The 14,235-nt window shown below is 44.8% G+C and overlaps 2 protein-coding genes across 2 annotated transcripts in view; one reads left to right on the forward strand and one right to left on the reverse strand.

Moving 5' to 3' along the window:
• The window catches only part of LOXL2 (lysyl oxidase like 2), a 120,988-nt gene extending 110,081 nt beyond the window's left edge, over positions 1-10,907 (forward strand). The window contains exons 11-14 of the mRNA XM_019504229.1: positions 5,202-5,317; positions 7,025-7,161; positions 8,475-8,586; positions 9,310-10,907. Of these exons, the coding sequence (XP_019359774.1) occupies positions 5,202-5,317; positions 7,025-7,161; positions 8,475-8,586; positions 9,310-9,389 (445 nt within the window). The 3' untranslated portion in view covers positions 9,390-10,907. The remainder of the gene's footprint in view (positions 1-5,201; positions 5,318-7,024; positions 7,162-8,474; positions 8,587-9,309) is intronic.
• Positions 10,908-11,315: 408 nt separating this feature from the next.
• The window catches only part of R3HCC1 (R3H domain and coiled-coil containing 1), a 16,719-nt gene continuing 13,799 nt past the window's right edge, over positions 11,316-14,235 (reverse strand). Inside the window, exons 7-8 of the mRNA XM_019503894.1 lie at positions 14,047-14,142; positions 11,316-12,153 (exon numbers count right to left, since the gene is read on the reverse strand). Coding sequence (XP_019359439.1) covers positions 12,005-12,153; positions 14,047-14,142 — 245 coding nt within the window. The 3' untranslated portion in view covers positions 11,316-12,004. The remainder of the gene's footprint in view (positions 12,154-14,046; positions 14,143-14,235) is intronic.

Consider the following 14,235-nt stretch of genomic DNA (forward strand, 5'->3'; position numbering starts at 1 on the left):
AAAAAAAGGATAGTTTTCAGAATATCAGAGTTTGGTCAGAAACCAGAGGGGTGATAGTAGGCTGCTTTTTGGGAATAGTATTGGGTGCAAAGTCCCTGTGTGGTTATACAGCTATAATGCTAACGTTATAGAGATGAGTATTGCACAAAATGTTAGTATGAATCTGTATATGACTGAGACCCATATGCACGGCAAGAGTCAGGGGCGTATACATGCTTGAATATACTGAGAGACTTATTATCTGCATATACATATTATGTATGTAGCTAGGATACTGTTTGCACAGCATACAGATATACATATCTACACTACTTTCTGTAATTTAGCTATACACACAAAGCTATTCAGTACAAAATTAGCCCTAATGAAATACAGCAAGGTCAGGTGTTTTTTTTCCATTGCATTGCCAGTTATAGTGAAAGAAGCTGAGTTGAAATTTTAAGAGGGACACACATCACCCATGCTGTTAAAGAAAATTTGCACTAAGCCTTCAGTTGTGACAGATCCACTCATTTGTACCACGTTCTGGCCATTAAGTGTCTCTGCGGAAAGGAAGTAGGAGGGGAGAGGAAGAAGCATCTGTGGTCCGGCTGTTTGAGGATGCTGAGTACTACCAGAACCCACTGATGTCAATGGGAGTCACAGGTCTCATTCACAGTGGTTCTGAGCACCCGCAAAGTTGCATCTACAGTATGGATTAGGATTAGTTACAAGAGGTGCCTGTGGTTCCAGTTATCAAATTACCATGGACACACATATAACCCAGAGGTATCTGAGATTCTGCAGTTATTTCTCACTTGAAAATAAAGGTAAACAACTCTGTCAGACACTCTGGCAGGATCAAGGGTGACTTAAACGGCCATTGCTAGAAAGAGATGTCTTAAGCATGCAACAAAGCGGGATCACTTGGCACCGTCTGTCATTAGCTGATGGTCCAACCAAAGCATGTTGGAAACCTTAATGGCACCATTACCTTCAAAACTAGAGTCCTCTGCTGAGTCAAAGTTAAGAGGCAGGTATCAAACTCTGCTTTCATAGATCCCCTCCATCTCTGACCAGCAAGATCCCATTCTTTCCATATCTCCTTCCTCTGAGACTCAAAAGGTGCCTTGCATTTAATTACTCCAACTGCCCCAGGCTCTGCTTTGTTTCATAAAAGTCCAGACCTTCAGCACAGTGCAGACTGGCAAAGGAACAGCTTCACGTACGATTGCCTACCACTGGATCAGAGTGGGCAATACTGACACCACAGGATGAAAATGAACAGGAGACGATGCATGGTAAATGGAAAAGGAAAAGCAGCTTGGACTGGAAAGGCTTGGAGGGGCTGCTTTTGAGAAAAGAAAACACCCAAATCATATTTGTCCCAACTTGGCAGACAGAAGACATCTGTAATCAGCAGGGATTTATTGAGGATCCGCAGAACAATGTTTGACCATACAGCACCTTTTAATGAGATTGTTCTCTGGCTGCTTGTTCTTCAGCAGACAGCTTTTTCAACAATGGGCTACACTAGAGCAAGGGTGGGCAATTATTTGGGCCCGTAGGCCACACAGGGAGTTTCAGGGAGCCCCCCCCCCCCACACACACACACCCTGACCCACCCATGCAACTGCTCACCAAACCTCACTATGTGAGATGGGCCCATGGCTGGGGAGGGAGCTGATGTGGGCGCAGGTGGGTAGCAGCTTCAGCAGAGGCAGTCCAGCCGAGGCCATCGCCCCCAGCGTTGCCTCCAAACCACCCCGGGCCCAGTGGGGTGGTGGGGAGGAGCCACAGGGTAACTGCTATGGCAGTCTCTGAGTGGCCACAGTGAGAAGGCCCTAGCAATGGTAAGGGGGAGGCAGCTGTGTCCACAACCAGGTCTCACTTTTTCCCAGTGTCCAGCAGCAGCTTCTACCCGGCCCCAGGCTGAGTGCACAGCTCCAGCCCTGGGTGATGGGATCCCTACGGTGCCCACTCCTGACCCACCCACCCCAGCCACAATGAGTACCATCTGCAGCCAGGCAGAAGCTGCTACTGGGCACTGGGAATAATCAGGACCTGGTGGCAGGTGCAGTTCCCTCCCCTCGCTACTGCTGGGCCTTTCTTGCCACCCAGAGCCCGCACTGGGGTTCTTCTCCCCACCCCAGCCTTTCTGGGTGCAGGGGCCCAGCTCAGCCAGGAGCCAGTGTTGGTGCCAGCAGTGGCGGGGAGGAAAGCTCTGGGTGACCATAGCAAGAAGGACCCAGCAGCAGTGAGGGGGACAGAGCCACACTTGCCACCAGGCCCCACTTTTTCCCAGCACCCAGCAGCTCCTACCCAGCTGCCACCGCTGCTCATCATGGCCAGGGCAGGTGGGTCCGAAGCAGGCACTGCAGGGAACCCAGTCCCCCAAAGTGGGGCGAACCAGGGCTGGGCCTGCGCTCTCAGCCTGGGGCTCGGGCTCTGCTCGTGCAAGGGTCCCAGCCCCTCTCCATGGGGCTGGTGGTGGAGGCAGCCAGAAAAAAGCCAGCGCCTGGGCCAAGCAGGACGGAGGGGCCTGCCGCAAGCCAGACAAAATCCCTCTGAGGCCTGGATTTGGGCCACGGGCCAGATTTTGCCCACTTCTGCTGTAGAGGGATCAGAGTTATTCACAGGTGCAGCATAATATCACAGCACGATGGGATGCAAGTCATGTCTTAGCCTGCTTGAAAGGAGCAAGGCTCTGCAACTTTGGGGAGACGTGTTAAGTGAAGCAAGGTGAGGTGAGGCAAGGAGAAGATCAGGAAGAGGCTACTGGCGGTCTGTGTGTTTTAAACTGGATTCTGTTTATATAGAGGAATATGAACTCAATTCCTGTTCAGTCTTTCCAGTCTGTAAACACTATAATATAAACGCCTGGTTGAATGATGTAGACATATTTTAGGAACTGAGTCAGACTTAAGGTTTAACTTCTTTTTTTTTTAAATCGGAGGCAGCCAAAGTAGACTACTTCAAAGCCAATAGCTCAGCCACCAGAGAATGACTCCTTTTTCACTGTCTCTGTGAGCTTCTGTCCAACAGGCTTATGACAGAAGCAGGACAAAAATGGGAAAAGGCATTTAATGGCAAAGTGAAGGGGAACTTGAGAACTTCTGCCAGCAGTTTAGCCATGGTGACTTTCTGGGGGGAGTGGAGGGGGAAAGAAGGGAGGGAACAAAGAGTAAAGAAAAATGTTGTTTCCCCATAGTAAAAAAATGTGTTTTGTTACTTCTGTGAGCAAATTGTGGTTAAATAAAACATGCACGGATGGGTGTTTCAACCTACGCTGTCTGTCAGAAAATTGTGCCGTCCGTTGTGAAGCCACGATGATTTTTGCAGCTGGAAGAGAAAGGGAATTTTACTCCTAGAACTCATCAGCAGTGTACTTCTTGAATTACCTCTGTCTGTTCAGGTTCCCCAGTCTGGCAATCCGGCCTGTAGTGGCTGACACGTATACCCAGGTACAGGGTTGCAAAAACCATAGTTTCATAATTTCAGAGCGGTTAGGGGCTGGAAGAGACCTGACAGGTCACTGGATCCAGTGGCCCTGCGCTTGGGCAGGAAAAGACAAGGTTTGTAGGATCCACTCGCGGGGATCTGATTTGGAGGATGCAGGGTTTTGTTCTGTTTAAATGTCCATTGCCATGGCATCTGAGGCTGTGGCTGCCCTGGCTCCCAAGAATCATATTGTAGAAATTGGCTTTATCGCTAGTTCAGTGAGCAAAGGGACATGTTCTGGTCTCTGTTACAAGTGCCCTGACTGAGCAAAGCACTTGTTTAACTTTCAAGCATGTGCTTAAGTCCATCTTTATTCAGCAAATCACTTGAACCTACCCCACTGACTTTGGCTGGACTTCAGCCTGGGCTTAATTTTACCAAGGCACTTGTGTTGAATCACTGGCTGGATGCAGAGAGTCCTTCCTGGGAGCAACGTTCCCCAACTTGTGCCATGGTCTTTGCTTGGCAGCAGTTGTGCAACCCTGGTATCAGATGTGCATGTGCACAGCCCACATTGCAAAGGGGAATGATCCCAACTCAGCTGTGTTGCACAGAGCTGGAGTGCTTTTGCTAGACGGGCAGACAGTCAGGCTGACTCTGTCAGTACCCTGTGAACATTATGAAACTTTTGTGTATGTGAAGCCAGCTGTTGGGTTGTTTAGGGCAGGGGAAAACATGCTGAGAGATAAATTTACCTCATCTGTTGTTAATTTCCTGTCAGTGGGTTCATAATACATTATTTTTTCTTTATACAGAAAAATCCCACAAGCTGGATTGGTAGCTGGGTACATTCTGCTCTATTCAGAGATTGTTGCTGGAGACCCAGTAGAAGCAGGAGATAATTGATGTTTCTTGGCCTAGGGAGCAATGGCATGGTCACCAGAAATTATGATTTGTCTGCCAATGGCTATGGATTTCTCTTTTCCCCTTGCTCTTAGGAAATGTGGTTCTCATTCAGAGTTATCTGGGGCAGGGAAACGCCTGTGCCCAAATCAGGCACTGAAAGATAACTAAGTTTCAGCCTCTGAATCTAGCTTTAAGCCAAAGCAGGTGACCTGGTCTCCAAAGAGCTGAGGTCTTGCTGCAGCAGCTTAATAAACTATGCATGGTAAAGTTATAATTTAAGCGCTTGTAAAACTTCCTCTCGGCAGGGAGCTACGAGGGCTCTGCACACCGGGTTCTTGCAAGCTCCAGCTGACGGGAATGGGCTCCTGGCTCCAGCTGGCTGGGTTTGAAGCTTTAATTAGAAGCACGTACTTGTTTCCTCTATTGCTGAGGGATTCATCTGGCTGGAGGATATGGGCCACTGGGTTCTACTCGCACCACTCTTGGACAACTGGCGGTGCTGCATGGGGAGGTCTCTGCTCCCCCCGGTGCTGGTTAGGAAATGGGCTCTGGTGCACTGGTTTTTCTGGTCAAGAGCACTAGGCTGCACAGGATTTCTGCAGTAGCCATGGCACAGCCAGTCCCTTTGACACTTCTATGCATCTCTCTCTTTCAAATCCATTTTCAAAGGACCAGAGTAACTGTGCATTTTACTCTATGTATTTTACCCACTGACTACTTCATGCAAAATGCAACAGCTCGGCTGGGGACAGGAGGAGTGCCCAGAACCCCAGATGCCAAGGTCCCAGCGACATTGGGGTAGAAGGTGCTCTTGTCCTGCTCTTGCAGGATAACTGAGCCCTATTTCAAGATGGTTGTTTCCTTCTCTCTCACAGGCATTATCACAGTATGGAAGTCTTCACACACTATGATCTGCTGAACCTCAATGGGACCAAGATAGCTGAAGGACACAAAGCCAGTTTCTGTTTGGAAGACAGTGAATGTGAAGCAGGTATTGTCAGTATAGACGCCTTGTGCCGAGTTCATTGCTAGTAGTCTATGGCAGTGGTTCTCAAACTTTTTAGACTTGAGGCACCCCTAGGAAAATTCCAGCTGTTAGTTTTCACTTGTGTTTGGACTATAGGAAAATAAAAGAGCAATTCTTCTGTTGCAAAGAACTCAGAAAGATCACAAAAGGGAAGAATGTTTTTAACACTCTGGATTCGTCATTGAAATTTCTAGGTTTATCATGCAAATCATGTTTGCACACCTAACAGTGCTAACATTGCATGGCACCCTGTAGTACCACTGAAAGGAGCTCAAGGCACCCCAGGGTGCCCTGGCACCTGAGCTGAGAATCACTGCTCTAGGAGCTCTGCAAAGTGATCCCCCAAGAACTGCAGTTGCACTTGAAGCCAAGTAGAGCAGAGTGGTTGGGATCCAAGGATGCTTGGTCTCAGCAGCATAACATTAACAGTATCCCTGTCCTTACAAAAGGTCCTTAGTGATGAGCTCTTGTGGGACTCCTGTCCCTGTACTGCATCTTATTGGCTGCTTAATGGTTTTGAAAATCTGGCCGTTGTTGCATTAGGAGCTGAGCACTTCTGAATTACCTGGCCTTGTATTTCTGACTCCTGTGAACGCAGTGTTTCCAAAACACAGCCTTAGATGTTTGGCAGGAGACAAGGTTATGTGCATTTGTTCCCAGCCACCAAAACATATACTCATACGCGCAGACTTCATGGCCCAGAAAAGGCCTGTGCTGACTTCAGCTCAGTGGAGGAGACCCAAGTCCTCCCAATGACAATCTTTGCAAAGTTAGACTTAATCCAGGAGAGGAGGTTCTCTCTGTCTGCCTTCCGACAGTCTCTAGTTTCAAAGGGATAAGTCTTGCCTCCTCATGACAACTGGAAGTGGCTGAGTTCCAACCCCAAAATGGCTGCATAGCTTCAGAACAAAAGGTGCCATCTTAAGTGTGCTGAGTCCATAATCTCTACAAGGAGAAAACATAGGGCCCACATTATCCAGTTCCCTTCATGAGCTCAACAAATTTAATCTTGCTGCTTGCCGGGATTAGTGAGGGCAAAGCAACCTAGTGGCAGGTTATATGGAACCTCCTTGTTCTGCCAGTTAGAAGCTTCCTTCTAATTTCCAGCTCAAATTTTTTTCATGGCTGGTTTTATACCCCTTTTGTTCTTGTTGTCCTTTACCTTCTTCCTGTCTTCTCCCTCCCTCATTTTTTACCCCCTGAAGTGTTTATAGCCTTGCTATGCTAGGCAAGCCAACCTCTTCTAGTCTATGGTGTAAGGTAGACTCTCTGGGCATCTATACACGTGTGATGCGTGCTCGGATGGATGGATGTTACTTAGCACACACTGGACCAGACTTGAGTAATCTTGATGAATGACCCTGGAGCACATGTAAAGATGGCCTCTGTTCCCCTTAACATCCCATTAGGCCTTCTCTGCCTCTGTTTTGTTTAAATTCATGTTTCTTGAACATGGGTGACCAGAATAATACAAAGCATTTCAAATGAGCTCTCCCCAGTGCCTTGTATGGTATCACTTATACTTTTCTCTCTCTTCTGGCAGTACTTCTACTGATGCCCTAAGGGATGCATTTTATTGCCTCTTTCAGCTAAGTTTAAGTGCCTCTCAAATCCAGAACAGACTCTGTTTTTTCTGATGTTACTTAGCAGTTATATTTCTTTCTTTTTCAGATGCGCAGAAACAGTATGAATGTGCCAATTTTGGTGAACAAGGGATCTCAGTTGGATGTTGGGATGTGTATCGCCATGATATTGACTGCCAGTGGATTGATATTACTGATACTCCACCAGGAGATTACCTCTTCCAGGTACAGGGAGAGCTGGGAAGCAAACTGCTGATGTCTCTTACCTACTGGGAGTCGGCAACAAACTAGTTCTCTTCTATAGATGGATAGGAATATCTCACAATACATTGAAGACAGTGAGACCAGAACTGCAGACAGATCATGAAAAACAGCCCAGTCATTTGCCTGAGCAGCATTTTGAGAACTACCTAATTTTTCTGAGGTTGTTGAAGGTATTCATAGGACACAGGTAACTGGTATAAATGCACACTGCTGGATAGAACAGTAGGTTGTCATTGGAGGATGCAATTCTCACAGGCCACCAAAATAAACCCCAAAGCACCACTTTAAAGAACCTACAGACCACACATAACTGGCTTCTCCTGTAAATTTAATTTTCTTAAAATTATAGATATATACCCTGCACCCAAATAATTATTGCTGATCTGTATGGAATCTCCTTAAGTGGTTTTGGGCCCACAACTGAGAAATCAAAGTATTTTAGAACCTGTGAGATGAGAAGTATGCCTTCTCTCTCCTTTAAATTTAGTGAAAGCACTGCATGTTTCTTATGCCTTGTTTTCACCTCACAATGCAGTACAAAGAATCGAGTATAGGACCCTGGTCGCCCTCCAAGTGGCAGGTGCAGGAAGAATCCATTCAGTTTTAAATTGTGTCAGTTTTGTGAGAGAGGGGGATTTTAAATGTCTTCCCTGCAGTCCAGTTAAATACATTTAGTTCTTTCCTGAGCTAGGAAGTTTCTGGAGAGTATGTTTGTGCTGCAAGGGAAGATATTGTCTTCGGTGATAACAGTAGCTCAAGTGGATACATTTATCTCACTAGCAAGAACAAAGCTAGAAATGAGGATATAGCAATACAGGCTTGGTTTTGGTCACATCAGTACATACCTAGCAAGTATATTCTCAGCAGGTGTGTCCAGCCTGCATTCAGTCCATGCCACAGCACCCTCACTGCCATTTCCCACCTGTCCTTAAAGATAGATTGATATGCCTAACCATGCCACAAGCATAAATATTCTTTTCCAGTGTTGGCAAGTACCGGGGCAGAGACAGCACTACTAATTTACAGATATATTGCAACTGAATACAAGGGAAGTCTCCCCTGTACACCTTACTTCAGTTTAAGGAGAAAACCTTACCTTCTTTCTTTTGTGTCCTCTAAGGAAGTCTCTTGTGGTGTCAGCCAGAGCAAGGAACATGTTTTAAAAAATATTCTTCATTCTTTTGTTTTCTAACCAGCTTTAGCTAATTCTTTTACGCCATTTCCAGGCCACTGCGCATCATTAATTGACCATGATAACTTTAATCTTTTCTCAGGTGGTCATCAATCCAAACTATGAAGTTGCGGAATCTGATTATTCAAACAATGTGATGAAATGCAGGAGCCGATATGACGGCCAGCGCATCTGGATGTATAACTGCCATATAGGTAAGCAGGGGGATGATGTAGTGAGCTGAGCTTTCTGAAGCACAGCTATATTACTTGAAGCATTTGCTGCAGGTTAGAGCAGGTATGGGCAGTCAGGATTCCTGGGCTTCAGTAATGCTCGCTCACCATGTCTTACTGGCAAGTCATTTACTTAGAAGCAGTTCCAGTTTCCAGCTGCATGCAAAGGCTGACTTATGGATCCGAAGGAAAATGTTAGATGAAATCTCCTTAGGGCAGTTAATGATTCTCAGATGAAACATGCCACATGCATATAGTTCCTGCCTCCATGATGTAGAGATCAACTGAGTGAAAAATAAGCCAGAAAGCCAGGTCTAGTCACCCTCATAAACATTCAAAACATGGGGCCTTTAAAGTTTACAAGAACATGGTAAAGAAGGGCTGTCAATGAAATCCATAACAACAGAATGCTCTGGGTCCAAGCTGTGACTGTCAGGCAGAGCTGTGCTGCCCTGGGCAAAATCACTTTACTACCTAATGTTTAAGCTTTCCTATCTGTACCATTTCTGATGCTTCAAGCTCTCCATTATCAGAAGAAAGATGCTGGAAAGGTAAAGAGTGTGTTATCACAGCATCATTACGGAAGCAATTGCACACTACATAACCCTAATATTTCAGTGGCCTGATGCATTCTGCATCCATGTGTAACGCACATAATTTAGGTAGTTTTTTCTGACTGCAGTGTTGTCTCCTTGGCCTCCACAGGTGGCTCCTTCAGCGAAGAAACAGAAGAGAAGTTTGATCATTTCAGCGGACTGACAAATAATCGCGTGTCCACTCGATAGAACAGCCTTGCCTCGCCCCCCACTCTATTTAAGGAAGCAGGGATGCCTCTCAGTGACTTCCCTAACCACTGCACAGAAAAAGAATCAAGCAAGCAATCATGAACTTAAGTTAGCTGTGTAAGTTATTTTCAGTGATGCCCTCCATACTTATTCCAGGTGCTCAGCACAATAAGGAGTTAACTCTGTAATCCTCATCCTTAATGTTCTGATTTTGGACCAGGCTGTAGTTCCACTAGGCCCTACTCCTCTAAAAATCGGGCTGCATATTCATCTATCTGTCCAGTCTTACCTTTCACTAGAGCTCCCTTCCTCTCTTTCAAATCTTCTAGGCTGCAGCTAGCAGATTATGGGTATGGTGGTTGCATTTGGGTGATGATAATAGGCATGCATTTCTGTATTCCACTTTTAAATGCACTTCAACCTTGGCTGCCTTATCCCCTTCTCGCAATATTTTAGCTTTAAGTCAAGTCTGAGCATGCCCCGATGCAAAAACCTACATTTGTGATATAGCTTCTTGGAAATAATGCCATACAAATACCCAGTTTAGCAAGGAAGTGGCCAGTATGTCTGTCTAAGAGAAAAACTGGAGCAGCCTTTCTGAGAAAAGAGGGGAGAAAGCGTAATGTAATGCTGTGGCACAATTTCTAGATCCAAATACAACTTGCATCGCAATCTTCTTAACATCTAAAGCAGGCCCTCTCAGCACTGTGTACTTACACAGTGCTGAGATTCCCAGACCTCTACGAAGCAACAACTCATTCATGAAATCTCGTATGCCTCCTTGTGGCAAGAGTCCACTAGAATATATTTATTTTCCACAGCAAGATAATTCACCCAATCCTGCATGCAGCTGTATATTTCCTTCCAGCACCTTTAAGCTGGATATTAGATTGGTGCCTTTTCTGTAAAAGATGTTAAAGTGCGACACCAATATACTTTGCAAAGATAACTTATTGGCCTTTTCTGTCACAGATCTGGACCACATGCTATGTCAGACCACCCATAAGTTGATAACTTTTACACTTCCATAACTGCATATTGGTGCTAACTGTACTCCTCTGTTTGTTTGAGGCAGAACAGTGTTTGCAGACACACACCTACTTGAAATAAAAATCTGTTTTGGGCAGAAGAATGCTTTATATGCAATGTATGTGTATTTTTGCTGAATTCTGTCTCCTCTCCACTGTGTGGGTAGAGCCAAGGACTGTGTGTGTCAGGATCTTTGGGTTCTACTCCCACTGGATTGGACTTCAGGGAAATCGTGTAGAGAGACACCAGTGGCTTGAAGTCCTTCATCTTTAAATACAGGTATTGCACCAGGTCCTGTGGCACCATGACACTATTGTGGCCTTAATTATGTTTCAGCATAGGAATTCTCCCTCCCTTTGTGCGTGTTTAAAAAAGGAAAAAAGGACCCACATGAACAGGAAACTGTGAATTTGACTCAACAGCTATGGCTGTTGAATGCTAGACTTGCCTTAAGTGTGTAACAACAGATTAAATGGTTTCAGTCCGTTATGTGATTGCTGTTGGCTGTGTCCCTTTAACCAAATATTTGCTCTCTGTAACCTACCTCACAGGGGTGTTGTGAGGCTTAAAGGATGCCAGTTCCATCATTGGTTACTGCCTGTCAGAGGTGCTCGTAATACTCATCCAGTGCCTGTATACTGGCATTGAACAAAGGTTTTAGCCTACTGGAACCTGGAAAACGCCATGCTGTCTCGGGGGGAAGGGTGAGACTGTTTACTGAAGGCCTGAGACCGGAGGAGGTCAAGCACCCTCCATTCTGAATGCAATGAGGGGTGGGGGGGAGAGTCTCAGGATCAGGCTCTATAACAATAAAAGCACAATGTCAAGTTCTGACTTTTTCCTTAATCGGTAGAAAAGAACTCTCCTTGAAATACTGCGACACCACAAACCTGATCATGCTGGTTAAATACACTGTATTTTATATAAAAAATGAAGGTTCTCCATGCATTTGCTGCTCATCAGTTTTGTGGTATAACTTTATTTTAAACAAAGGAAAAAACAGCTTTACAACTTAAGCAAACATTAAATAGATATCGACTCCTGCAAGTGTGTTGCTCTGTGTCTTTTGCTTAAGGTCAAGATTTGGCCAAAGACATTCCTCCTGTCCCTCTCCATCTTCTTTCCAGAGCAGCTCTTACTGTCGTTTTACATGTATAGAACTAACTTAGTGGCCAGAGATCCCCTGGCATGAGTTAAGGATGGATTCAGTGCAGACCACCTCTGGGAGGCTTGGGCAATCCCTGCTCTGCTCATGCAAGGGGCCCAGCCCCGTGATAAGTGTGTTGACAATCAAGCCCAAATGGGTAAGAGCTGCTTTGGGAGGCTGTTGGCTGCTGGGGGACAGGATACGATGCTCTCCGTGATGAAGAGCAGTGGTGGCCCTTGTGCCCATACTGCTGTAGCACACTGAAAATCCTAAAAGGCCTGGTTCCCAGAATGCAACGAGGGAGTTGGACATCTCAAAAATAGTAAACTTTTCCCTTGCCAACTTAGAAAGAAAACACCACACTAACCCACAGAAGAATGTCCTAATGACAACTCACTGTTCTGCATGCAGTTTAATAGCAGAGACGCACTCATCTGGCTCACTCTTCCTGGTCCACGTTCTCTGGCTGTAACACTTCACTGCCAGGGGCCCGCTGCTTCTTGTGCTGTAGTCCCAATGCCCTTGTCACCAGCCTTCTAGCCACTGCTGTGTCTGTCTGGGGTCTCTCTTTAGCAAGCTGAAGAAGCTCTAAATGGAATGGTTCAGAAATGAAATGGTTAGCAAGGAAGGAGAATTAAATCTTGCTATTTCAGGAATACTTTTGTAGATAAATTACAGAGCTGGAAGCCAGGAAGGCTTAATTCTACTCCCAGCTCTTCCACTGACTTGCTGTGTGATTTATAAGCCAGTCACTTTACCTCTGTGCCTCAAATACCTCCTGTAACAAAGACTTGCCTCCCTGGGCTGTTGGGAGGCTGACTTCATTAGCGTCTGTAAAATGCTTACGGTTGACAGATGGAAGGCACCATGGAAGTACAAAAGGCTACATTCAAACAGGGAAAACTCCAGCCCTCTGCTGCAGTGATTGCTAATCTTTAAGGTTCTCTTTTGAAAGTAGCTTAATAAACACTCATAGCATCTGAATTGCTATATTTTACCAATACTATCAACTAAAATCTATGGTGTTATCCAGTTTTCTACCCGTGTAGAAACAGATCTTATTTGAAATGCACTAAAAGTATCACTACAAACCCCCAGCAAGTGGCAGAGTGGAAAAGTAAAATACTTCAGCTATTAATGCACACTTTTAATGGGGAGGTATAAGAACGGTTTTAAGAGGTCATGTGCTAACAGTTACTAGTCATCACCTCACTTATTAAAAGTTTTTGAAATTATTTATTTAAGAAACAAGTGCCAAAATCTGACCAGCTCAAAACTGCCAACCTAAGAAGTCTTGGTTTCACATGCAAAGGAGCTGAAAAAATGTAATCTTTTAAAAGTAACTATCTACAAATTTAATGTATCCAGTTTTTTTTGGAGCTCTGCTTTAGATTTTGAGAAGACATTTTTCCCCCACAACCAAGGGCAGCCCAACAGCTTAAAAAAATAAATATTTTTTTTAAAAGAAAGGTTTGGGATTCAAGGTTTGGAAAATAAATTGCCTATCACTCTCAACCAGCCTTCAAGGGGGACAGGGTGAGCTAATTCAGATCCAAGTGGAAATGTTTTGGGGGAAAGCATGTGATTTTAATTGAATACATCTTTGTTCTAATTTCAGGACTCCTCTGGAGTGTTTGCAACCCAAATATTGCAGCATTAGCCTAGTGCAGGAGATTGAGGAAGTGAGACTGGATTAGTCCTTTCATCAGGCTAGCTGAACAAGGTTGGAAAGCAAATCCCATTCTCTTAAATATTCTAGCAATGTTAGTAACTCAGGAAATACTAAATGTGAGAGAGTCCCTTTAAATGGTTAATATTGACACTTTTTGTTTGACTGCAATGTACCCTAGGAATAAGAGTATGCTTGTATGTTCAGTATTCTCTCTTGCTACAAGATTCATGACCTTTAAACTTTATTGTGGGAGACAAGTGATTGCAGTATGATTTTAAAATAAGGTAATAAATGAACTAAATGTTACTAAATATGAATGGCTAAGCTTAAGTAACAGTTTTATCTTCATCTGATACTGAAAAATAAAATTATGCCAACCAAAGCACAACTGCCATTGGTTTCATTCGATCTATGAAATTTAATTGTTTAGCACAATTCAAGGAAATTATGTATGCAAGCTCGGTAACGCTGAAAGCAGATTGTGTTCCTGTACGCTAGTTTCATTTGTGTTAAGCACAAGACAACCAAGTAGCACAGAAAAATTGGGCCCTTATCAGGATTCTCTGGCTTCAGGATCTTCACAACCAGAAACGTTCCAAGTGCAGAATTAAGGTAACTATTTTCCTACTGATGCATGAGGCACAACAGGATTCAGCTAAGTCTCCTGCAGCAGTGCATTGATAAGACTGAAAGGAGCCAAGTGTCATTCTTAAAGCAGTACAAGTTTTAATTCCAATAAAATCAGCCCCCCTACCCTCCCTTCGGGATCAGTAATATGCCAAACAAGGAATAAGTAAGAGATTGCATACTTGGTCGCTGAAGTGCCTTGATTTTAGACTGTCTTGTCCCGTGGATCAACGGTCGGATCTTTAAAGTTGCATAGGTCTGTCCCAGGGCCTGAGATGCTTCGAAGAGAACAGATCAACAGTGTTAGCAGGCTGCATTCTGGGAACCCTCATCGTAAAGTTCAGACACAGACCAGGTTCCCCCCCCCCCCC

This window comes from Gavialis gangeticus, unplaced genomic scaffold (assembly GCF_001723915.1).
Source record: "Gavialis gangeticus isolate Ggan-Ray unplaced genomic scaffold, GavGan_comp1, whole genome shotgun sequence".
Classification (NCBI taxonomy): Eukaryota; Metazoa; Chordata; order Crocodylia; family Gavialidae; genus Gavialis; species Gavialis gangeticus.